Source organism: Nomia melanderi, chromosome 5 (assembly GCF_051020985.1).
Source record: "Nomia melanderi isolate GNS246 chromosome 5, iyNomMela1, whole genome shotgun sequence".
Lineage (NCBI taxonomy): Eukaryota > Metazoa > Arthropoda > Insecta > Hymenoptera > Halictidae > Nomia > Nomia melanderi.
The window spans coordinates 17,752,073-17,778,503 of record NC_135003.1 but is presented as its reverse complement, the minus strand read 5'-3'; the positions used below and the strand labels follow the sequence as shown (position 1 = coordinate 17,778,503).

Sequence of the window (26,431 nt, the reverse complement as noted above, 5' to 3'; positions counted from 1 at the left end):
CTACTAACTTCCTCCCGGAAATGACAAAGAGTCCAGTACAGGATGATCTTCCCGAAAGTCTTCGGTTGAACCGGAAGTCCTCGAGCCGTGATCGACGAGCAGCTCCGCGAGCTCGCGGGCGAACCTCACGGGAACATCCGTATCTTCTAGGTCTACTAACAGTCATCGAAATGTTCGTTAGAAAAAGTGCACGGCTCGGCGGAAAAAGTAGCGCTCGCGCGTGTACGTGTCTTTAGAAAAATACGAAAGTTGTTGTACATCGAGAAGCAGCCTTTTTTCGTTCAATTTCTTCGTCGTTTTTACCATTTTTTTTTTGTTTGTTCGTCTGTTTTCATTCTTTACACCGCATCGGAAATCGAAACGGCTTCGGTTCTTCGATCGTGACGAGAAAACGGCGGGAACTGTGTGTGTGTGTGCTTTTTTTCTTGTTTTTGTACAAACGAGTCGAAACGTTACGAACATCTAGAATCTTCTACGAAACGTTCTCCCGACGTCGACGTGGATTATTGTCCTCACTGACAGACACGGGCTGCGGATCGACAGAATTCTTGTACGGCGTGTTCTCTCTTTTTCTCCGATTCTCCTCCATTTCCGGCAACTTTCGCCGTTCGCCAGGGCGCAACTTGAGTATCCTTTGCGAGACTTTAACAGGTGCGAGATTGCTTTGTCCCTTAAACGCTAGAAGGTATTTTCCGCGGAGGTGGGTGTGCAGAGTGCGCGCACCGTCGTTACCGAGGACCTCCGTTGTCCGAACAGCCAGCTCGATCGTTCTCGTTACACGTTGAAGCGTCGATTCATATCTTTGCCACCAAATCGCCATACAATCAGCCAATGTTTCCACGGCGATCAACGTGTTAAGAACTTCTCTTATTCCGATCGGAACCGATCGCAAAGCGTAGCGCTACTCGCTAACCATGTAACGCGATGGAATTCGGTAGCTGGAAGGTAGTTCTAGAACTATTGAATTAGCAGTGGATAGCCTTGGAATAATTGCGAGCGTCTTCAAATATTAACACTAGAACTACCGTACCAGTCGAACTGGTTTAGATTTGTTTCGTTATCGGTATCTTAGCATTCAATGTTTGAAATGATCTTAAAAATGAATAGTTTCATTTCAATACTATACAGAATGCCCGGAGAAACTGAGAATCTATTGTTACAATGTCTATGTAGATCACATATTAATCGTATTAGCTCGGTAGTTCCAGTGTCGATATATCAAAAAGGAAATTGAATGGAAGCGTCACGACACGTGGCAAGCACCGAAGAGAAATTCGAATTCCCTCATCTAAATTATCACGGACTAGCTGCTGGCGGTTCGGATAACGGAGGTTCGGCGTGCTACCAAAATGCAGTCGTAGAAACAATTGGAAAGGAGCGAAGGGTTCGATAGAGCCACGATGCTCGCGCGAGTGTGGACGCGATGAAAAAAGGTGAAAAAAGGAGCGTGACAATTGGTTTCTCGCGTTCGATCGTTTTCCCGAATCAAGTTCGAAACTCCCGCTCGACCAGTCGGTTGATGTCGCGGATCGATTCTCATCACTCGTGACCGGGGAACACGCGCGCGAGTCCGCGTGGTCTCTTCGCGGATAGGAGAGGGCGAAGGGAATACATAACACGCTTGAGCGCGGACTCGTCGCTTCGAAGGTAGAAGCTTCTTCGGTAAATCGGTTAACCTCGACGATATCAATTCCTGTACAGTTCGAAAACGAAATATGCAACGTGCATAGAAGCCTAGCAGCGTGTCCCGGAAGAAAACACTTTTCTTCGGGGAATCCCGGCGTTAACCCCTTAACACGTTAAGCGCCGTGTCAGTCACTGGTGACTGACGCTTCTGAACGACTAAAAACCAGTAACATACAAGACAACCGATGTGAAATAAAAATGTTTAACGAAGTTGATAATAGTGTAACGCAAACGTTGCAACGCCGAACAATTCATAATAGTTCCTGCTTTCCTTTGCTACAAAAGACAAACTCTGTGTCAAACGGGACCGTTAAGGGGTTAACGGTGTCCATTACAAGACGCGTCTTTTAACGACTATAGATAGCAGTCTTTATCAACGTGTTATTTTCTCTCGTATTCGTTTTCTTTCCTCTAGTCTTATCTCCCTTCTTCCCCTATAAATCGTCGCTACCCTCCTCCTCGTCGTCGAATATCTAACACGTTATTTAAAACTTGGCATTAATAAACATTCTTCATTTTTTCTTCATTTATATACGAATACTTTCACCAAGAAAGCACTGTCTTCGACACCCATTATCAAACGTCAACGTTCTTCATTTATTTTCGCGATCGATCTAAGTTTCCCTTGTAAAAATATACAACATCGAATTTGTTTCGCAGGATCGAATTCTTCTCTCTCTCTCTCTCTCTCTCTCTCTCTCTCTCTCCCTCTCTCTCTCACACACACACACTCTCTCTCTCTCCCTCTCTCCCTCGCACGCGCATTGACCTATCTTATGTTTCTGTTGTCTGTTCCTTCTGTTCGGTGTTTCGTTTCTCAAATGATCGGTTTTATTGTTTGCGCTCGTAAATGAAAAGTACCTTCGATCGTTCTCCGCTCGACAGGAAGTATACAAAACGTTCGGGAACCTTGACAAGCGGATCCCAACCATGATTATATCTACAGTTCAACGTTTTCCATCCTCTCTCCTTCTGAATATCTTTGTCGCGCGCGTCGCGTATGCATACGAGGAACGTCTGGAAAGTGATGCTGCCCCTGAGTTAATAATCTACCATTACCATGAAATAATGAACGACGCATCAAATTATCGAGATTCACGTGGTCAACGTGTCAAGCAGTGAACCGTCCGTGCGTCGCGAACTGTTCAACGATTCCTGGTGAAACACGGCGTCTCGCAACTCTGGCAGCCTCCGTGGTCCAGGCACCTGCGACTTCCGGTTGTTCTCCGAAATCGAAACGATTCAGACGCCGAGCGAATATAATGAAATACGATCCAAGATGATTCTGAGGAGTGTTTCCATAAGTGGAAGGATCGCAGGAAAAAAATTGCAGTGTCGGACACTTTCCAGGCAGTCCTCCTACACACACACGCACGCACGACTGACACGGACCAATCAACATCGCTCGATTTCCTCGAAAAAACGGCGAACAACGGATAAACCTTTCGTCAAAGAGAATTTCGAGTGCTCTTCGGAAGCTTGATTCCGCGGCGTCCCCAAGCGCGCAGCGCGCACACGTATACACAGAGAAAGAGAGAGCTTGCAGCGTCGCGGAAATTCGACTAATTTGAAAAACACAATCGGTCGCGTGGCCCGTCCCGAGCCGGTAAAAAAGCTAATTACCGCTGACAGCACGGTGGCCCGTGGTGGTGCACGATTCGCCCGGCGGACGACTCTCCTCGCCGGAACCAAGCTTCGAGAGGAAGAGTGGTCAGCGAACTGGTCGTTGACCTTCGCGCGAATCGACGGACGCTTATTTCCTACGACGAACACCAAAGCTTTGAACACAATCGGGGGGCGATAGAGAGACAGAGTCGGGCAACGATAAACGGGGTGGGATCACGGTTAAACGATAGAGGTCCGCGGATATCCGAAATTCGTTTCGCTCGGGCCGTCGTTCCACGGGCGGTGTCGCGTGGCCCGTAACGTCTCGCGACGGGGTGACAAACGTCGACGCTCAATCTGCGCGTCACGGAGCGTCCCGTGCGTGTGTTATCTACAGGTGACGGAGTACGCCGTGTCGAAACGCAAAGGAACAGTCGAAAAGAATCATTCGTATCCGAGGTGTATTAAAGGTGCCGTAAACGTCGAGCGACCGGGCCGCAGATCGAGCGTCGAACACCACACGCACAGTACACACGCATACACAACAGAAAACTGACTGCGGTTGGATTTCAAGTTTCACGTGTCTCTTATATTCCAATATAAAATAAATTATAATTACATCACTTAGTATTATTCGTTCGCAACCGCCTCTGCCCCCCACCCCATCCAGCCCCCACTAAGGTTTCTACAAAGAAGTGGAACGACGCGCGACCCGCGCGGCGAACAAACGCGGATCCCGTTCCCGCGGGGGTCGCGCGCACGGTCCGAGGTGATAAAAATCTATTCTGTGCGCGCGAGATCGGACATTCCCCGTTCCCTCGTCGAAGCCCCGTTTCTAGGATTCCGAGTCCTGAAAGTGTTCAGGTGACCGCGCTCCGCGAAGACGCCAGGGGGCTCGCGTCTCCGGCGCGACCCAACAAGAGAGAAATACGCCTGATCGCGAGTCATGGTAGAACCTCCGTCAAACGAACACGATCATCAACACGCTCTCTCGTTCACGCATATTATCGCTAAGAATATTTAATACATGCGCGCGTTCACACGGACGATGCGAACGGGAGCCGACCGGGCCCGAGCTCGACGTCCGACGTGGATCGTCGGCGAACCGGGTGTCCCTCGCCGATCGTGTGCGCGTTTTAAATTCTCGTCGGCCGGCCGGTCGGTCGCCGTTCGAAACATCCTCGCGCTCATCCTCGTCGTTCCGCCGGTTGTTCCCGGTTTCCGGCCGCCTCCGCGAGACAATGGCCGCCGTTCGCCGGGAATCGGTCGACGCGTGTGTGTTGACGGTCCGCAAGCCCGTTGCGGACTCGGCGCGATTAACGCTCTCAGTGGTTCGTTTTCCAATCATCTTTCTCTGTTATTTACTTTATGATCTGTGTATTATGTTACAAACGGTCGACATTTCGAACAAACACACGCAGGCACGCACGCACGCGACAATATTCTTATTTCATTACATTCTTCTCTCCTTCCTCGTCTTCTTCTTCTTCTTCTTCTTATTTTTTTGTAATTATTTTCTTTTTTAGACAAAAGATCGGTATGTGTGTATGTGTGTGTGTGTGTGTTTGAGTGTATGCTTGTGTGTGCAAGACGAGCCCTTCTTCCCCGCTGGTGACGATGATTAAATTTTATTCGATAATAGAGTTCTTACGTGTAACAACCCCCTTTTCTCGGCGATAATCCCCATTCGGTAGGACGATGAACGCGAACACAATGTCCCGCGTCAGCTCGGTTAAAGACGGTTTTCTTTATTTTCTTTTCTTTTCTTTTCTTTTATTTGACGAATGAGAAAAACAGCGTGTGCTCGAAGCGTTTCTTTATTTTTCTTCTCCTTTAGCCGATGATGATCGAACATGCGCGCGACTGGTCGTGGTCCTCTCGCGCGGACCGGACGCGGCCGGCTTCCGAACACGCGCGCCTGAACACAGAGAACCGCGAACCGCCGTCGACGTAGGAGAGTTTCCTCCCCGTTCGTCCGGCGATCGGAACCGCTGCCGCGCGATCATCGCCGACCGCCGCCGAGGGTTCGAGCCGCGTTAAATGGATTTATTAAATATTGCGTATCGTGCGATCGATTCGGTGTCCCGAGCTTGTCTCCCACAACCAGACGCCGCCGCATACTGTCCTAAGCGAGCTTCTTCTCCGTGTTGTTGTTGGCCACGTAACCGTTGTTGGTGCCGTTGCTGTAACAACTGTTGTATTCCTTGTTGTAGATCGTCGCGTAAGACGAGACGCCGTTCTGCCGCGGCGTCGAGTCCTCCTCTAGCACCGGCATGCAGAGCCCGCCCGCCGAGCCGTTCTGCGAGCTCTGCTTCCGCCTCTTCGTCGTAGCCATCTTGTCCACGTATTTCGTCTTGTAGAAGTCCGAGAACAGACCCAGGAACAGCACGCCGTGCAGACCGATCCAGATCATGAAGCCGCGCGGGTAATTGCACTCCGTGAACAACAGCTGGAACTGGTGGCTCATGATCATCACGAATTGCACCTGGAAAACGGGACGAACATTAGTTTGCGATTAATATTCGCTGGGATTCTCGCGTTACTGTAACCAGTTACTGTATAAGCATTTATATATTCTGATCGTTAGAAGTACGTTGCTGATACGTCGACGTTAGCTTCCACGGAATGTGAATCATTCCAGTTTGCCTCTAATATCGATTCTCTCCGGTTTATCGTGTGACACCGATGCGTGTATCAGCAACGTGTAATACCATAATGCGCGGGGAGCTTATTAGCCTCAGGCTTGTAAGTGCTGGGAAGCTGGCAGTCGTGATGTCATAGGACATCGCTTCGCGCGATTCGTTGCGCGATCCGATTGGTGTGCGTAAGCGCCTCGGCGAATCGTGCAACGAGAACCGAGGCTGACCAATGGGACGAGAGTGCCAGCTTTCCAGCGCCCGATATCTGCGCGTCATGGGAATCCGAAGAATGCGGCCGTGCTCACCATTTGCAAAGTAGTCAGGTACTTTTTCCACCAGAGGTACTTCTGATACTGAGGGCCCATCGCGGACAGCATGTAGTAGAAGTACATGATTATGTGAACGAAAGTGTTCAAGAGAGCGAAGAAGGTGCTATGGCCGCCCGGCGCGAACTTCAAACCCATCCAAACGGAGAAAGGCATTATTCCGTGGTGGATCACGTGCAGCGTCGACACCTGCTGATTCTTCTTCCTCAGGATGAAAAAGAGCTGGAAGAACAACACCAGCGTGATTCTCCTTGGCACACTTGCGCGCCGCGTTCGCCGCTATTTATGAAACCGTTTGATCGCTCGTTCGATTAGCCGGGATTTTCCTAGCGAAACTGAACCCTAGAAAGATCCAGCTTCGCGATTGCGCGCCTTATCCGCCTGCTTCGTCGTTTTCCTTCGTTCTTCGATCCCGAACTTCAAGATACAAATAATCGAGTGATCTTCGAGTACTTCTCGAGAAGTCTATCCTTCGAGCTTTCCGGAAGCTACATTTAAAACGATGTAATCTCTACGAAATGTTGACTCACTGAATCTAATACTCCAATCATTTAACACTACCGAGCAATGAGACTGAGCTTGTAATTTGTTATGAAAATTAGGAAAGCACATTTCTTGAGATGCTCTATTAAAACAGTAATTTTTCATCAACAGGTCTAAGTATCCTCCGGTTTCCAGTAGGATTTGTCAATGGAACCGTTTGATTGCAAGCAAAATTCGAAACTCGCTTCCCGAACGAAGAATGCCAAGCAAACATCCACGTCTCGATGCATCCGTGCAGAAATCGAACAATCGAACAATCGAACGAACGAACGAACGAAACCAGACGCGAACGACATCGAAGAATACTCACGGTATCGAAGAACTCAGTGAACTTGCTGATGTAATACCACCAACACGTTGCCGCCATTCGTATTGCTAGCGGGTTGTTCGAGTAGTCGACCGGTTGGCACCGGAGGCTGTATCCTTTTGCCCAGCCACTCATCAAGTACTGCAACAAGAAAACGCCGGAAAGTGAGGACAATAAAAGGGCCCGGCATTCAACGGACTGCGGCGCACCGGCGACGATCGGCCCCCTCCCGCCCCCTCCGCGCGCCGCTTTTCACCGCGAAAAACTCTGTCCCGGCAGCTTTGTTCGATCAAGGAGCTGCGTGGGTGGAAACGCCGCGCCGCCGAGGGAGTTCCGCGTCCGCGTCGAGGAGGGAAAAGCTTCGCGGAACGAGGGCCGACTGATTCGAAGGAGGAGAGCCGAACAAAAGGGAGTCCTCGCCGGTGGGACGGTCGGCGGACCGTCGCTCGTATTTAACACTAGGTTTACGAACGTTTCAGTCGCCAGAAGCCGATGCAGTTAAGTCGAGAAAAGAAAAATTCAGAGAATTTACGTCCTCCAAGCTATCTGCAGCTTCGATATTTTCGGAAGCTACACAAAGGGCTTTCTTACATAGAAAAAGCGATGAAACTAGTAAATCCTTGATTAAGTATAAAGGATATTATTTATTCCAATGCAATGTACAAAAATCAGTATCAGAAAATCGACTTAACCTGACCTCTGAGCGATTGATTTATTGCACCGTTTGTTCGATGGATTGGAAAGCTTCCGTAAATCACCGCTCGGAACTGTTTTATATCGGTCTCGATTGAAACATTTCGTTTCTGCGGATATTTCGGGAAGTAATAGTTATGGAATTGATATTGAATTGAAGTGGAACCGGACGCGATGTACCTGATAACAATTACGAATCTATTTCGGTCCTCCATAACCGCTTCGGGAACGGTCGCCGATATTGTATGGCGTTTTATGGTCACGTTTGTTAGGACTGCTTCAATTGTCAACGTTACACTCTCGTTTCTTCGTTTTTCGAAGGGAACCACTCGTTTCGCCGGCTTCAGACGAGGAACACAAACATCGATGGGATTCATTTCGCCGGGTCTGGACGTTGCAGCGTTAAAATTCTAAAAGTTCGCGTGCCGTTCCTTCGAGAACGCCGAACAATAGGTCTGTTTGTTTCGCGTTTCAGTTTTCCTCGGATTTTTCCACGAGAACCAGGCCACCGCGGCTCTCCGCGACCCTAAAAACGGGGATCGATCCGCGCGGCCAGCGGATCGCGATTCAACCGCGGCCAGACCTAACGCGAACGCGCCTATCCCATCGGCCATCTTTACGCGCCGGTTCTGCACGAGTCGGGGAACTCTTTTCGACGTAGCGCGACGATTGGCGATTAAGTTTAGACAGTGACTGTACTCGAACTTTCATATTCTTTTCATGATCAAACGTATAAATCGACTTATCGGGTAATTGGTAAATACTTTTAGCAATTTAACGAGGCAGAGGTGTATTTTGTTCGTACGAATGTACAAAGTTATTTTCTGTTCGTTTCGAGCTAATCCTAGAAATCGGATATTTTGTACGTTACAATCTAATCCTCGGTTGTGATCGAAAGCGAATGAAACGTGCGGCAATAACTAGATCGAATCGCTGGCGCGACCGAATAGAACGCGCCGGCGCGAACGCTACGCGAAGAGGCCGTATCTACGGTTGATACTCGGTAATCGGTTGATTCCCGATTAGCGGAAGCCGGTCGTGCTCGAAATTGAGACCGCGGACTCGTTCCGCGGCAGGCACGGAAGTTAAAAGTCGCGAGGCCGTCGCGATAATTGATTAACAAGTGTAAATGGAACCGAGATTCTATTCGCGAGCAGACCATGAGCAGCGTTCAGATTGTACAAAGAAGATTCCTCTCGCCGAACTTCTTCGACCGATCTTTTATCGTTTCATTTAAACGCCTCTCGATTCGTGCGAGCTTGAAAGAAGAAGTTAAGTTCACCTTTCGTCCAGTTATTACAGAAATTTCATTGAAAATCATGAATTCGAAGGATCCGAGGATTCACAGCGGAAAGTTCGATCTGTGTTACAAGACGATCGCGTCTATGTTAACCGATAAATAGAGCATGTTCCTGTCACATTATCCTTGATCGGTCGATCCGGTGACACAGAAAAAACGAATAAAATAAGGAGTACGCGTTGTATTATTGAAACTTAATTAGGTACTTATGCACCGCGTCTTTTTCCCGTCACGTTTTTTCCCTGAATTTTACACTCGCGAACAAGGAAACACATTGCGCAACAACGATCAAAAGAACATGATCCACTTGCGCAATTGCGGAAGATCTTCCACGGGAAAGATGACACGAGTGGATTCCACGAATTAGAATACGGAATCGTATCTTCCTTGTCCTCTGACCACTCGATCGTTTCCTCGATGCATGCGCATTGCAACGTGAACGATTTTTCGGGCAACAATCATCGCTTAACTCGCTAAATATCCTATCTAAAAATGTAACGACACGTCTCACTAAGATAATCAGAGGATCAAACGACGTCACGGGGTCAAATGTAAACGGAAACAAATAAATTCTTAAACGTAACCGTAGCTGGAGGATCGAACTAGCACGAACGATCGAAAAATTGGCGACCAAACGCAAGAGCTGAACGCGAAACTTGAAAATACGAAAATCGACGGTCACGGCTACGAAGTTTCCGTCGCTCGAATGATTTTATCGCGAGCGGGTGTACGCCGTAAGCTCGAATTCGTTCCCCGCGCGATTCCAACTCGACGCAACAATTTCAACGCGACAAAGCGGGCGTTACACAGTAGAAAAAAACAAAATCGCCGCGCTTTGAATAAGTTACGATCGCGCGAACCGCCGCTTTGCGACTATTGAAAAATTCTATGCATCCGTGAGCGAGTCACGTCGCCGGTCTCGCCGCGCTCCGCGAGTTTCTCGCTTTGAAATTCCCTCCTGTTCCCGTCGTTCAGCTGCCAACGGGCTTCTTCGACGAATTAGAGGACTAATTAAAACTTCCGGTTGTCCTGCGCGCCTGGAAAAACGGCGTGAACCGTTCACCGATGGCCCCAGGCTATTCCCCGGAAAGTCGCGCTTCGATATCGAAGTTGAAAGCTCGTTTCAGCAATCAAGTTTTAATTCGTCGACGGAAAATCGAGCGACTGTATCTTCGTTGAAGAATATCGAAGCACTGCCTAAATATTCATTCTATTCAGAAATTTATCCGTAAATACGTAGCTAGTAATCGTTCATGCTCGAGGAACCATTAACGCGTGAACTGTTACGAGAATTTTGAACTAATTCTCTCGCAACGAAGATAAACGGAAACAATGATTAGTTCTTTAGATTCTTGGATCTCACTGCTATCTAGTTACAAGGGAAGTTAACGAATCCGGAAACTGAACGAATTATTATGCGTGTGAGTAGAGCCAAGCTTAACCCTTTGCGGACGAATGTCGACATTTCGGCGAGATCAAATTTCCATATTTGGAAAGGTGAAACAAATGATTCAATGTGAATGTGAAACAAATGATTCAATTACTCAAACAGCAAGAGATCAGTGTATAATTTCCGTTCTGTCTATTATTTAAGCACTCGATATATAATTTAACTTCATCTGCTGGAGGTTTCGTACACTTCGAAGAATCTTCGTCCTCGGTTAATACATTCCAATTGATTTTTCAATCGGTGCATTAGTGAAAACCCCTTGAAATTTTTCAAAGGGTGATTACATCCCTTCAAAGTGAAGGTTTCTATCACTTTTCGCCTTTGAAATTCGGCACGATAAGGAATCACAGTGTATTAGGCTCGATTCGCTCTATTTACACGCGAAGTTTCATAATTCGTTGAATTTCCGGGTTCGATAACTCGCCTTGTTACTGGATGAAGGCGCAGCTGTGAAAAAGACTGCAGTGCAAGGGGTTAACCGGTGAAAGGATCTCGGTCCGGGTCCGCGAACGAAACGAGAGACGCGGCACGGGAAGGAGCAAGCTCGGCGAAATCGTAATCACCGCCGATAAGCCTTTCGGTGGAAACGGTTCTGGCGTGCGTACAGTCTCGGGCACTCGGCCTTGGCACAGAACCGCGAGCCGCACGCACGTGTTCTCTGGAGCGTGTGTTCTCGTTAAAGCGCGAGCCGGCCCACGCGACCGTGCCGCAGAGCTTTTCTGGCCGTTTAACGCGGTCAAGTTTAATGGAACATCGCGTCCCGTCGATGACGATATCGGGCATCGCGGCGATCGGGTTTGTTGCGACCCTCGACCGCGATAACGCGACCTCACTCGGGTCTCGTCGCTTTTCGCGTTCTCCTCTAACCGATAACAGTTCCTCCGCGACCGTGATTAACCCTTAACGCTAAAACTAAACGGTTCGAAATGGACCATTCCTGATTTCCTTCTTGAAATGATTAAGGTAAATGTTTCCCTGAGATACGATTGAAGTAATTGATTTAGCAATACGCAAACTGAATTGTAAGTCGATTAACACTTTGACTGCCAAGTGAACATTTATTGAAACTTATATGCAGTTGAAACAGTTTTTCGAAGTTCAAGATCCTTTCAGCCCATTTGCAAATGTTTCGTGTTCGGCTATTGAAGCTATGGGGATGTTTCTCTGAGAAATGATCAAGAAACGTGCCCTGATTTTTATAATTGGTGGTCGTAACGTTAGAGGGTAGGAACAGTGGACAAGCATCTACGCGTCGGAATCGATGTAAAAACGGTCGCAGGTACTCTCGAGATACGTGTCGCGTGGAATCGTGTCATGGTGTCAGAAAAATTACGTTGTCCGCGTTCATTACGGTACTCTGTAACCTCCCCCCGTGCTAGAACGAAACGATCGGCTTGGACCTTCGCGGCGTACTAATGGCTACTCCTTCCAGGCGGTCGGGAGAATTCCTGCGACGTCTGCCGGACGCCATTGCGATCTCTCCGGACGGGCTCGTCTCTAACGAAAGCTGTGATTCGAGGAACCTCGAATATTCGAATAAGATCTATAACGATTTTCCTTCGAAACAAACGAGACTGAAGGGACTGACTTCACTCTTGCAATTCCTTTGCATTCTATACCATTTGATCTCACACAGCAAAATAACCTTCGATATTTAATGTATATTTTAAACATTAAAATCGCAATCAATATTTTCATCCTCCAGCACTGGAAATTAACTCAGAGACTTGGCAAAGTGCGCGAAGAATGCTGTTCTTTATTAATCATTTTATATAGAGTAATCCATTTCAAAACATTCTAGCATATGTAATGCAACGAGACTATCGACGCGTATAAAGCGTCAATGGCAATTCTGGGTGAGAAATAACCTCGACGCGCGCGATACATCTTTCCAGCGCAAAGGTTAAATACCAAGAACTTCGCGAGACGTAACGATCCGCGTTCGATCCGCAGACTCCTCCGAGACGCTGTTAATGTACTGATTATCCACCTTGGAAATGCGGGAGCATAAAAACAAATACATTAAACGTGTGGCGATACGCGCGGAATTACTCGATCATAAATTTGAATACATTCCCGACGGCCGTGGCCGTCGAAATTTGCATCGATCATCGATTCGCGTTTTACGGCTTGATAAGGCGGCGTCAACGAACCCGGCGAAGATCGCCGATCCCGGCGTCGAGCGGCATCTCGAGACGACGATGCGTCTCGAGGGTCAAATGCTCTCCTCTGTCTCGGATCGCGAGCGCGAGAAGAAAAAAAGGATCGATCGCTCGCGTCGGCGAGCGATTATCGATCCCCCGAGACGCCGTTTAATTCGAGAAAACGACGGCGCGCGTAATCTCGACGGTTCGCCGCGTCAAAGAATCCGCGGCTCGCGCTTATCAATCGGAAATTGTCCGTGGAACCGTCTGCGCGCGCGCTGATAAACGAGCTATCGAAATCGGCGTCATTCGTGACTCATTGTTCGACAGATAATCCTTGTCATTGGCCAGATTTCGGTCACGCGTTCCGGAAGACCGACGCGATTAGTCGATTAACCGGCGAACGCAGCGTGCTTCTGAATTGACGCCAGTTTCTTGATAACCGGACACTCCTCTGTCTCGTGGCTCGTGAATTTCGGCGACCGTGAGATCGGTCGATCAACAAACAGATGTGCGATAGAATTTCTGCGCAGCAACGTTATCGTACACGATCGTTCAAATAAGTTCCCAAACAATCGACCCGATCTCGATCGACGTCTAACGCTGGAACCATCGAACGGGTCAGACTGAACCGTTACCGATTCCTTTTATCGCAATTGAAAAGATACTTCGAGGAACTGTAAGTTGATTTCATAACACACGAACTGTAGAACAGGTCGATTGAATTTTAGATTGCGCTTTTGCAAGTTCTATAGGAAGAATGGAGGATAGACAATTTCATTGCGCAGAGCGTCATCGGTATTCAAAGATGGAACTGTAACAACCGCGACACGGGCGACGGCGATAAATCTCTCGGAAAAGAAACTCCGTCAGAAGTGAAACGAGGCGGAGAGCCCGAAGTTCGAGGGAAAAGCCGTTGTTCGGCAGCGTTGCATTCTTTTAACCGCGTCTAGGGACACCGTCGACGACCCTACACCTTAAGAGCGAACCGCTCGACGCGGAAGCGCCGCGATACAGCGTGCTTGGCTAATTTCGCGAGGAGACGCCGCGCGAGCTGATAAAAGACGCTGCGACGTCGCATCGATCGCAGTTACCCGGAGTCGGGCGGCGAACGGCGTCATGCTGCGTTCGCAAATTTCATTTGAATTCTATTAGACCCGTTTACATGGCCGACAGAAAACCGGGATGTCGGAAACGTCGCCGTCGTTCATGAATATGTCCGAAGATTCATTGTTGTACCACGCTGGCACGGAGATTTACGATTCACTCGGTTTGCAGACCTTATTCCCGGCCGAATGCGAACACGTCGAATCGGCTGATACCGTCGGTACCCACGGGTAAACGAACCTTTGCTCTTTCCACGTGGATACACGGATTCAACGCTAACACTAGCGAACAATTAAATTTTGAAATTCGTCTATGGAAACTCGAGGAGTGCATCTATTGGGACTTTAGTTGGTTTCATTCAGTTTGCGTATTGGTAGATCTTTAATAATTTCTTAAAAACATCTGTTATCTTTTTAACTCTTAACGTTACATGAATAATAGATAACGAATGAAATGAAAGAATGGAATAAATTCGATTCGAAATGTTTATTTGCAGAATCTAACCAAATGACAGAAGCAACTAGTTGGCGAGAGGAGCGTATTACCGGGACGTTTACCTTAGTCGAGCACGTGCTCGTTCCGTGTTTCACGATTTCAATAATTGGATGGTCAAGCCGGGGAGCGGATCGATTTCGCATAAAATATTCAAATACCGTACGAATTTATCTTTCCGAAATTCCAGCCGATTCATCGACCACCGAATTCCCAGCTCGTCCCTTCTCGTTGTTTATCGCTTCTAAAAAAAGCTATTCCGGAACGAGCGACACGTTCGCGTTAAGTTATCGTCCAATCAATATTCAATGCCATCGGAGTTATAAATAAATCCTGGGATCTTTCTATTTTTGGCAACAAACACGAGGCGCAATTATGAATTTCCGAATACTCGTCTTTTCCTTCCAGGTGTTACGTCGATGGTGTCATCGGTTCCAATTTTAAGAAGACCTCGAGGTTTACCTCGCGTTTCTTGCGGGATCTTCGGATTCCAAGGATCGCGTATATATCTCGGGCTCTCTAATTTAATTAACCGCGTCCTTCGGTCTCAGCTCTAGAATCCAGGCTTCCCGGCAATGCCCACGAAATATTTCTGACGTTCGCGACGCACGAAAATAGCTTCGATCGTATCGGAATCGATCGGATACCTTACAATCGACTACATAATGTATCTTCAAGAGCTGAGCCTCGCTATTAAATATTTTTTCTCTTATTTGATACTTTTACGCTCATGAATATCAAGTAATTAAACACTTGTTGACTCGACCGATCCAGACACTCGCGGGCTGCGCAGCCTCTGAATTATTCGATCCGCAGAGCGACACGCGAGTCCCCAGCTGTTCCGGATCCCTGCCGTTAGGGCTATTCGCAATATGGCTCCGGAGCCATGAATCGCTCAGTGTGTTCTGTTCCATTAAGTCCCTTGTACATGTATTTATGAGCGCATTACCTAGCTAGAAGGGTTCGATCGAATACCTAAACATCCATCATTAAAACGATAATGCGTGTCGCAAGGCGTCCGCAGCAAATCAACGTCTACGTAATACCACGCTCGGAATGTACTAAAACCTTTGGCCTTCGTCTTATTACTAGAACTAATTAGACGGATCAACGTCATCCTTAATCTATCTTCTTACAATTACTGAAAAGATACAGGCTGACGTGAAATCGGTTGTCTTGTATGTAATACGATTGGTTTTTAAATCAGAAAAGATTTGATAAATGCGATTTCGCGAATACACGCTATAATTCTCTGTTCTTGATTCCCGCGATCTATATAAACAAATTGTCTTCTACGATAGAATAAAGTGTAGAATAAATCTCTGCGAAGGAAATGCTAAGAACTCTGAACGTTCGATAGTTCTATCGTTAAAAGCGGCGGCTCGAATCTCGACGGTCGATTTCGCTGTAAAAATCTCGCGATGACGCCGAGGCGTTTAATTTTCACGCTGGATCACCGAAAAGCCGATCGCGATCGGCAGCGAAATAATAATCCGACCGACGAAAAACGCGTAGAAAGTTACGAGCGACGGCGGTCCCTAAGTACGTGAGCACGATTCTCACGGAATAACTGTACACGGGCGTGCACGCGACATACTAAGCGCAAACCAAATACGATCGGTATTTGATTGAATACGCACGCGCATTCTTGACCCCTAGTCCGCCGAGCAACCGGAACGCGCCGACTTCTGCTGTGCTCAGGATCCGTTTTCGTGGCTCTGGAAACCGCGATCTGTCCGGAATCTAACGGAACCACGACTACGAATCTTACGAAATTCAATTAACATTTTTACACTCGGGTCGAGTTTGAAATTTCCATACGCCGCCGAATTTCTGGGCAGGTTGCGCAACGTTTCGCTCTGCGAACGGATCGCTGATATCTACGCAGTTTCCTGTTTTTCGTTCGTAACTTTCGAAGATCGACGTTCAGTAGGAATTTCTACTGATTCTCTATTCATCAATTAGGTGTTAAATACGTTTCAGATAATGCGAAGTTGGGAGAATTCGTGTCTGCGATTGTTTATAGGATTTTCGGCAACTGGTTTAGAAATTGGATTCTTTCTGGGAGGTTTCTATTTGATGGGATTTTTATAGATTTTTATTAAACCTTTGAGTTCATTGAATTTTGTAGTATTTCTGAGTTGTCAATGATTTCTTGGGCCTCTCGCGTATGTGAAATTCTTAAGAATACAAACGGATTGCGCGAACGAGACGTTGACAGGTAACGAAAGGAACGAGCGGACTCGAGACGATAATAAAGCGGTTGCTAACGCGCGTTATATGTCCATAAGATTCGATATACGTTCTCGATTTAGTTGCCAAGTGTCGTATACTGTGTACTAATTCTGTACCAATTAAACTTGTTCCAATGAATAATACATTTACCCGATGAATCACACGTTTCTCCTAAGGCGGACGCTAGCGGCGCGAACCTGTCACGTCTAAAAGCGAATTATCGTTAAATTGTTGTGGCGTCATCAACTTTTCGCGAACGATACCTTTTACACTGGAACCGACGAGTAAGAATGACTATTCCGAAATTCCCCGTGAAAATTACGAGAAGAGACATGTTCATCGAAGTTTCGCTTATATTCGAATTTAGACATCTACACCTAGATCGATACATTTAATCGTTTCTCAAACGGATAGTTTCTACTGTGAATAAAAAGTGAAATTCTATATCCAACGTACAAATATCAGAAAAGGAAAACCAGTATCTTTTGTTACCATAGATCGTTAACGTCAAACTTCATATTCACAAGGAAAAGTGAAAGAATACTCGATTATCATTCTACTTTCAAAACAGTGCTCGCAACGAATGAATTTCTTTCCTCGCAATTATTGACATTAAAATCAGCTCGCAGCGAAAGAGAGCAAGAGGAGGTATTCGTAATTAATTATTCGTACGCAATATTTCGGTGCAGACACGAAACGAGGCGACGTTCGCGTTGAAAGGGTTAAAATACAGAGCGTTCAGCAGTCTGCGGTTTCTCGGTCGCGAGTCGCGAGAGTATTTCGTCCGCGCGACGAATTCCATTGACTGACACCGAAGTCAGCGGCTTATGCAACCCACGAATCGACGGATCGTAGCCGGCAGGCGATAACTTTCACGAATAAGGGACGCAGAGAGCCGCGTGTCGCGTCCGAGGCCGGCTATTAATTATTCTGGACGGGATCGTCGGTACACGTCGGAATGGGATTATTTCGTACGGCTCGAGCGGGCCACGGTCTTACGCCTGTTTTCTATGTCACCGTAGAAATCGCCGGAAGTAAAGGGTGCGCGGCTACACGAAACACCGTGGTTTCTGGTGCGTTCACCCCTCGTTTCGCGATTTCTTTCGCAACCGAGCTCATCGCGACGATTCTTTTCTAAATTCGGACGTTTATTCTACTTTATTCTATGATCCGCGGATAGATCGATGTTCTTTCTATTAGATCTTCGAAATTAGACGTTTACATCGATGGAAATCGATGCTTACGTTCATCAAATGATGTCTAGAAATCCAGCGTTCACGCTTTGAGCGACAAGCGTTCGATTTTTGGGAACGAAGAAGTGTGTTTACTTTCTCACGTGTTACGTAAGGCAAAAACGAGGCAGTAAAAAATGGTTTATAGCAGGCGAAAGTAGAAGCTTCACGGTTCATAATGAGCACAGGCGGAATGTCGTACGACTTTTTATTGCGGAGCTATAGTAGTGCGAAAGCGGCTATGTTTTCGATTGCAACGCAGCGATTCTTTGATTCTCTCGAGCGTATGTTCGTTATGTTTGACAATTAGATTTTATTATCATAGCGGCATTGCAGGCGCAGATAATTTGCTAAATAAAAAAGGATTCTATGTTCAATCGAGAAGTTAGAGAATTTCAGAGGAACGATATTGCGCGATTTTCTGATTTCGCTCAAAGGGGATACTGTTTTTCAATTCGCTGAAATTCGCGTCGCTGTTTGCTCGGTAAACAGAACATATCGATCATTCGCCGATTGTTTCGATTTCATAGCTTTCGCGAGAGTCTACTGCAAAAAGGAAATCAAGTAGCATTTGTTGTTCGCGAGCCGGCGCGTCAAAGTGAACGCAGCGCGGAAGTGAACGGGTCGAACGAAAGGCTAATTAAATAATGGACAACCGATTTCGCGTACGGGCGCATGTCGTTGATCGCCGGCTTCCCCGTTCCCGGCGAGGCGAGCATTCTTCCGCGAGACGAGCCGAAACAGATATTCGAAATTCCAAAGCGACCGGCAAAATTGACCGTTCATCGCTGGGAACGGACGAGCGTCTCGAAGCCGAGTTGAGCGCCGCTGCTCCGGAATGCGTTAAATAACTCGATCTTCGAGAATTAGCGCAGTTAGATCTCCAGTCCCGTAGTCGAATCGGCGTAAACAAACAAAACGCCTCGACCGCGAGGAGTCCGGCGCGTCGAGGCGCCGAGAAACGCGTCGCGCGACCAGCGGAAACGGAGCGCAGAGAAAAATAGAAAATCAGACGCACCTCGTAGAAGATCCATGTGGAGAATATAGTTTGAAGGAAGTTGTACACTATCAGGATTTGTCGGAGGGTGAAGGGTTTTTTGTTTTCCATTAACCTCGGTCCCAAAACCCTGCTGAAATAAGCGTAACCGAGGCATATCGCCACCGTCGGGAAAGGACTGCTCATCATCGCCCAATTCTTCACCCTGGGATCTAGAATCAGAACACAGTCCGTTAGAACGTGCGCGGGGTCACGCAGAGGGGCGGGGGTATGTTTCACGTAAAAAAAAGACAAACAAGCAAAAATAAGACAGACAAGAGACAGAGGAAAGAAATAAGAGAGAGAGAGAGAGAGAGAGAGAGAGCTGGAAGGAGCCTCGAGGATTCGTTCGGTGTCTTCCGGCTAGCAGATTTCTCGTTTCTCGAGACCAGAGGCTAGAGGGTGGTTCGCTTAAAAGACAAGCTAAAAGGAACAAAAGGGAAAACAGGGGAGAAATGGGACCAGAAGATCCCCTCGGTGTGTCTTCCCTCGAAATTTCGTGTTCTCGAAAAGAATGAGACGAATTACGATTTTTTAAATTACTCCGCTAGAGAGGAAAAAGAAAAAGAAAAAAAAGGGTGGGTGACGCGTAGCCTAAATTCTTCCGTTCTCGTCTATCAGTCCGTGAGAACCAGTAGGAGGCCGGGTGAATCCGTCGGATCCGCGGCGGGGCTGATTAATATCGCGTTCAATGGCGGGTCGTTAGGAAACCGCGCGCAATCGAGGGGGTTATCTCGAAATTAGAAGGGGCAACGACGACGGCGGCGGCTCCGTTTCGAAAGCCGCATTAAAGTCTAGCCGGCCCCCGCAAATGAAAGATTCCGCGAGCCGAGATGGAAATCCCGGCGCGGCGGCGTATCACCTCGCGAAAATTCACTCTGCCGAGCGAGCGAACCCGCGAGCGAGGCCGGCCACTTCATCCACGGTTACTCGCTAATTAAACTTCGCCGCCCGCGCCCCTTGTCCTTGTCGCGGTGATCGTGTTCGAACCGCGGTTTAATTATCGGATCACCGGCAGACGGCGATCGCTAACCGGAACGCGAAAGGTGAGCGCGGTTAAAGAGTATCGCGGGTTAAAGTTCGACATGATCGATTGGGACACTTCAGGGGTAGACACTGAAATCGACTGTTTCGAGATTTGCATTTCACCGGTGGTGTAATCGTGAGGGTCTCGTGGGAAATTGTAAGCTCGATTCGTTTATCTGTATGAATAATGGCAGGTGCTGCACTTTTCGAGGAATAAGGTACTCTAATTTTGATAAGAGATGGATATGATACTGTAATACATTGAATGCCATGGGGGTCACCGGTGACCCCCAACCAAATCGAATTACTATAGTTGACTCAATAAAATCATGATTATTTGGAAACATTTCTATATTATAAATAATGCTAACTAATGTGGTGACATTCAGCTAGATGAACCTGCAATAATAATGCAATTCAATCAAATGATTTAATATTATAGTTTTTCTATAGTAGTAGTATGGATATTTAAGTATGTTTTAGGGGGTCAAGAAGGTTGTTTCCTTGAATGAACCGTTTACAGGCTAATGACTGACTTGTAAATTTTCTTCGAATTCTAGTGACACTTGTGTAGAAGTTGATTGGTTGTTTTATTTTTGCTAGTTCTTTTGAAACGATCGGGCTCGTCCGTAGGCAAGAGCTCAGCCTAGATCGTTTTCTCGTGTTTCTTTTTACCGTTTCCTTTTTTTCCACGATTTTACGCATCGCTGTCGCGGCACGAGGTAGCGACGATATTCCTGTGATTACGCGACAATAAGGTACAACCTTCCCGGTTCGTTAACCTCTTTGCAGCGCGATTATTCTTAGGCGAAGAGCAAAGCAACGCGACACTCTCTTTAACAGACGACTGAACGGTTTGGCACGTATTGGGAAAAAATGGATGATGTGTCTAGCAGAGTGGGGACGGTCTATCCGTGGACTATATACGACTCACTAATTTCTTCGAGTTGTAACAGACACGGGAGGAATGAATGAGACGACTCTTTTACGAACCGATTCGCAAAGTACATCGTGGTTAAGGTTGAACACTCATTAGGGAATGAGAGCAGCGAGAAAAATAGAGAAATAATAGATCACAGACTTAATCAAACTTTAAGAAGAATACTTATAATTTGTTAGAAAATTGGGAAAGCAGATATTTCGAGATTCGAAGAGCTTCCTGCTGCACTTGCACAAACGCAGGAATTTATTTGAAATTTCTTGCGAAAGCATCGTTATCGTAATAATGGCGAAATAAGGATCTTGTAATCGGTCATTTTCAACCGTCTGGTAGTTTTAGTGTCAACAGACAAGCAACTCGTGGTAATTAGAAGCTTAAACTGACTATAAATTCGGAAAAAACCCATAATACTCGGAGTATATCGGATAACTCGTAGGATTCTCGCGTTTATCGTTCGTTCGTCCCGAATAAAGAGCACGCGAGGTGTGCGATGAATAAGTTAAGAGCCCGCCGGAATGTTCCCCATGCCAGCCTGCTAAAAAATTGCCAACGCCGCGAAACGCGGACACTTGAAACTTCGAGCGGCAATGCATTTCAGGCTGATCTCCTTCCGTTGTTTACTTTCTTCGGCACTGTTCGCCGCGACAATGGCGTCATTAGGAGCATCGACTCCGGCCGGAGAACAATGGCCAACGCGCGACCATGGCGGCGGCTGGTAGAACGAATGGAGCACGGGATAATTATTCCGATACCGAGATATTCGAAGCTGCTCGTTAAAAACAAAACGGAAATGAAGGGAAAACGTGGAATATTCCAATTCGAGCGGGCAGCGCGACCAACTTATCGAAAGTAACCGGCCGAACCAATTTCAATGGAATACTTCGTTCGAGATATCAGCGGAAATCTTGAGAGTTCGTTGAAAATCATCTCAAGTTTTGGATGAACGAAGCAAGGTTTCACTTTGATAAACAACCACTGTACAGTGCTGAGAATCGTTGTTAGCAGTACAATTGGCAATGACATCCATCTATGGATTGGGTAAAATTAGAATCAGTTAAAAAGGTCGGATCTCAATCTCCATGACAATATTTATAAAACAAGTTAATGCAGTCGTTCGTTACGTGACAATCTATTGTACCCGACAGTTTACTTATAGTCCTCGTCCAATCTAAACTGATTCATTATTCCATTGTAGGCGACACTCGTGATACGAGCGTCAATTTAAAAATGAAAGGGAGAAAAACATTCGAGCGATAGTTCCAGAAATAGTTTTCCCTCGAAGATTGCTTCCCTCGGGAATATTTCACGCGAGAACGTTGACCAGCCGAGCTGCTGGACGGCAATTGGTTAACCGAAGCTGTCCGTTCCCCGATACGTTGAATTCAGCGCGAAACGAATCACCGGAGGACCGACTCGTTATTAAACAAGGGGGCTCGAAAGTAATAATATTAATTAATCGATGACCCAGCTTCGCCAACGGGGAACCGACGCGTGAAATCGGATTATCGATTGCACAAGAAAGAGGAGAAAATTCACCGCCACACTTCGATAAGTACGAAAGAAACTAATCGCGCGAGCTGCTCACCGAAAACACCGAAAAGACCGGTGCGTGGGTTATCTTTCCTCTCGCGATCGGGACGAGCGGAACGCCGATCGATCGATTCGGAATTTCGCCGATAAACGCACCTATACTGAACGTACCTATTCCCACCGTTCAAATAACTGTTTATCAAACAAAAGTAAACAAATAAAGGGGACGTTTCTCTTAGCGAGAACAGAACAGAGGGAAAGACAAATATAAGAACTGTTGTGCAGTGAAATGGACGCAGAACACAGGATCTTTCAGCGAATTTTAAAACCGGTCATTTAACCGGTCGCGTATTTACATTTACGGACACTTGCCTTTCATCCTATTCGGGACGAGAAAATTGTCGACACGAAAACCACAGACGGCGCACAGTTCTCTGTTTGCCTAACGCTGGAATCGAAACGCGTAACGTGCATTGTCATCGAAGAAACTTCACGATATCCCCGTAACGCAAACAAAAATCTAACCGCCGAATGTTCAGCTCTACAACTTTCGTCTGTGCCACTCGTACTTCCGAAGTTATCGAGTTCGGAAAACTGGCGTTCACAGGCACTGTGCCGAGAGAAGTTGAACGACTGCAATTGACGAACGGTGAATTTTTAAGTGGCACGGCTGTAATTCATTATTTCGTTTTCACGACGCCGATTACAATTTCGCGGCTCGGAACGGCGAGGCGAGACGAGAAGTGGTTCCCGGCCGTGAACGGCGTGAGTCACTCGGGCCTCGGATATTTTTAATGTCGCTAAATAGGCGGATATTTGAAATTCCAATCTCGAATTTGAAAGTTTACCGCGCGGCGACGCATCGTCCTTGCCGCGACGAAACGGTCCGTCTGAGTTTCGCTCGCCTCGATGCGCAAGATAATCGCGTAATCGCCGCCGCGGTTGCATCGTCCGATTGACAACGGACGACGGGTAAGGCTGTTTGTTTGTTTTTATCCGTGACCGATGCGCACAATTGTCTTATTCACCGTTATCCCTTTCCGTTTCTCGTTTCATTACCGATCTGTTTCTCGTTTCTTCAAGAAATTCATTTCATCGCGATGCAATGCGATTCTCCGGAAGTTGCGACTTGCAAATCGAATTATAATCGTATTCATCGTGATCGATTCTCGAAGAAACCAGCGCAAATAAACAATAATCTCGATTTGTGAACGAAGCCGATGAAACTCGCCCGCTGAATGCATCATTGCTGGAAACCGATTGTGCCGGACGGCGATTATGCGTGCCGATGAATATTAAAAGGTCGCCTGCGACGCGGAGCTGTTCGAAACGAGGCGTTCGAGTAACTTCCCGAAACGCGGGAAACGCGCCGGCGAGAGGGAAAAAAGCGGGGAACCGTGTTTCTATGCAATTACAGCGCGACGGCCCATCGATCCTAGCGTTTAACGCGCGCCGAACGAGCGGCAAGTGGCGGCGAGCGTGTCGGCGCAGATGGACCCGATGCATTCGCTTAAAATCTTCGCGAGCGCTCGCAGCCCCGGATAAAACGGCGGCGCGATATACGTGCACGCTAACGTCGGGTTCTCATGTGTTTAATTAATTTCCCGGCGATCTCGATCGTCGTTTCTCATACGAGACTACGAAGAGTTGCGGTTTCTTTCGGTAGAAAAGATGGACATCGTCGTTTCGAAAGCGTGCTATCATTTTCTGTCTGTTTCAGGAACTCCGGCAAAAAGAAGCATGAATGGAACAGATCTGCCGATCTCAAACGATCGGCAACTTTCATCTGCGTCAACCCCTTCGCTTCGGAAGTTCGTTAGTTTCCCGGGTATCGCGACAAGGCAACCTCTCGTCGAACGAAGGATGATCTCCGTCAAAGACGCGCATTTTCACGCGCAGTTGACCGTCGACAGGCCGCAATTTAACGTCGCGTCGCGTCTCGGGATGGCACGTTGATCGCGGTGCACGGAGAAATGACGTCACAACGAGACAGGCGAGAGCAAGGTGACATTCCGAGATCAAAGAACGGAAAAAAGGAAAGAAGTCAGAAGGATAATGAACAAATGGACCGTCGGGGGTTCGAGCGTTTCGTAAGCCGGTGTTATTAGAAGAGGCGAGAAGTGGAGCAATCGGCACGCGATTTAGAAGCGGCACGCTTTGGTCCGCGCTCGGCCGTGTTGTGCAATAATGCAATCGCGGATGCACGCGCCGCATCACGGCACCTGTCACGCGCAGGTATCAAAGTTCCACCTTTCCGGCGCGGGAAGGCGGTTACGAGGCGAATTTATTAATTAATTTAGGCCGTGTTGCGGCCGAGGTAAGAAGGACGGGGTCAGAAGTAACGCGGCGGGAGAGTCGCATCGTAAATTATTCAAAATCTATTGTCTCCACCGCCGCAGATTCTGGGCATGTGATGCGACATTATCTTTGGCGTGTATGCGCTCGGGCTCGAATAATGTACGTATGCAATTAACACGTTGACCGCGATTGTCGCCGGTGACCGGAACTTACAAATTGCTCGGGAACTAAGCAACCTGTGAAAAATATTTAGTAACAGGAGCAGCTGGATAATGTGATAATTATTTCTTATACTATTCGCCTTTATTACGAGAGAATAAATATTCCGATAGCTACTTCCTTTTAATGCTTGAGAAGTGAGGAATAAATATTCTTTGTATAGATGAGTGATTTTTTTTGTTAATCTTCAACTTGATTCTCTGGATGTTACACAGATCGTTGCCTAACAATTTTAAGGTCATCGTTAGCAAGGATTTGTAATCGACGTCTGAAAGCGTGAGGACGGTTGTAACACTTTCTCCGTTTTTCATTAATCATTCGGATATTGATTCTTATAAAATGGGACTGTTGTGGCTTAATAATGCCAGATAATTGCGTAAGATTTCGGTCTAAGAATCTCGCCGTGAGTGCGATGGTTTTTTGCGTAATCGTGATCCAAGGTCAAATCGTTGCTTTTGACCCAGGTCTCTCTTGCTCGCCGATAACGTAAGATCGCTCCCCGAATGCATTAAAACCGGACTCGCATAATAAAGGACTGCCCAAGAGCGGTCACCGCGATCCCATTGTGTCATTGGGAAATGATTAACGAATCGGACCGCTGATTGCGTACGCTCACGTCTAACATTTACGACGTAATATTTCTTCGCCATATCGCCGGACACCGCTCGAAACGGCTTAGCCGAATAACGGGTGAACGATAAAAATAACGAGTGAAATTTTGTTTGGAAAACATTGAGTTCGATGCTAATGAATAGACAGCGTATGAAATGTTTGTGTAATCGATGTTACACGCGTGTCTCGTTAGTTCTGCAAGTCACTGAAGATAAATTGTTTAAGTACACTTAGAACAGTTGCTTGAGAATTATGAATGACTATTATTTTAAGGAATTTACATAAAAGTTAATAGTCAGTTAACACAGCTAACTTAATCTTGAGAATTTAGCACTTTACTAATCAACAAATGGAAATCATCGAACAAAGATCTCGGAGAATCGAACATAAATCGCGGAAAGTTTGAAACGAAATTAGAATGGAAATTAGAAACCCTTAGGAAGTTTCTTTCGACAAAACGGCAGGGGGAAAATCTGTGCGTCAACGTGGTCGCCGCAGATTCTCGAGATGCGTGATAAAGCAATTCGCTGGTTATCGTACGGTAATTCGCAGTTACACAGCTGTTATCCGCAGCGCGGCGGCCATTGGTACGGTCGAGATTGCGTCCGCGATAAGTGCACGGTCTCAGATTTCTTCACGCCGCGTTCATGCACAATGCGAGCTCGCGTGCGCGTTTCGCAGCGAAAAGAATTCATCGATAAACGGTCACGCGAATTGTCAGTTCTGTCGTCGTATTTATTCGACGAAGCGTATGCACGCCTCGCGCGTAACTTTCCTAGGAATCTTTTCCTCTCCGACTGTTTCTCGCGCGCTCGACGGACGATCCCGGGCGAATTCCGTCTGGCGAAGTTGAACAACAGTTGCTTCGGAGGTGTCTCGCTCGGAACAGCCTTCGGGGAGTTTAATTAAAAGTTCAACGTCGAAAGGGACGAGCTTAGAGGCGCGTGAGATCGCTAACCGGACTTAATTTCGATTAAATCACCGGTCGGCTCGGCTCGCTGCGAGCAACCT

General features: G+C 47.1%; 1 protein-coding gene across 7 annotated transcripts in view; it reads right to left on the bottom strand.

Moving 5' to 3' along the window:
- Window positions 1-2,194: 2,194 nt before the first annotated feature.
- The window catches only part of LOC116424576 (very long chain fatty acid elongase AAEL008004), a 58,713-nt gene continuing 34,476 nt past the window's right edge, over window positions 2,195-26,431 (bottom strand). For all 7 annotated transcript variants that reach the window (XM_031971148.2, XM_031971150.2, XM_031971149.2 and 4 more), the window contains 4 exons: window positions 18,778-18,968; window positions 7,110-7,247; window positions 6,236-6,478; window positions 2,195-5,776 (listed from right to left, as the gene is read on the bottom strand). In XM_031971148.2, the coding sequence (XP_031827008.1) occupies window positions 5,417-5,776; window positions 6,236-6,478; window positions 7,110-7,247; window positions 18,778-18,968 (932 nt within the window). In that variant the 3' untranslated portion in view covers window positions 2,195-5,416. The remainder of the gene's footprint in view (window positions 5,777-6,235; window positions 6,479-7,109; window positions 7,248-18,777; window positions 18,969-26,431) is intronic.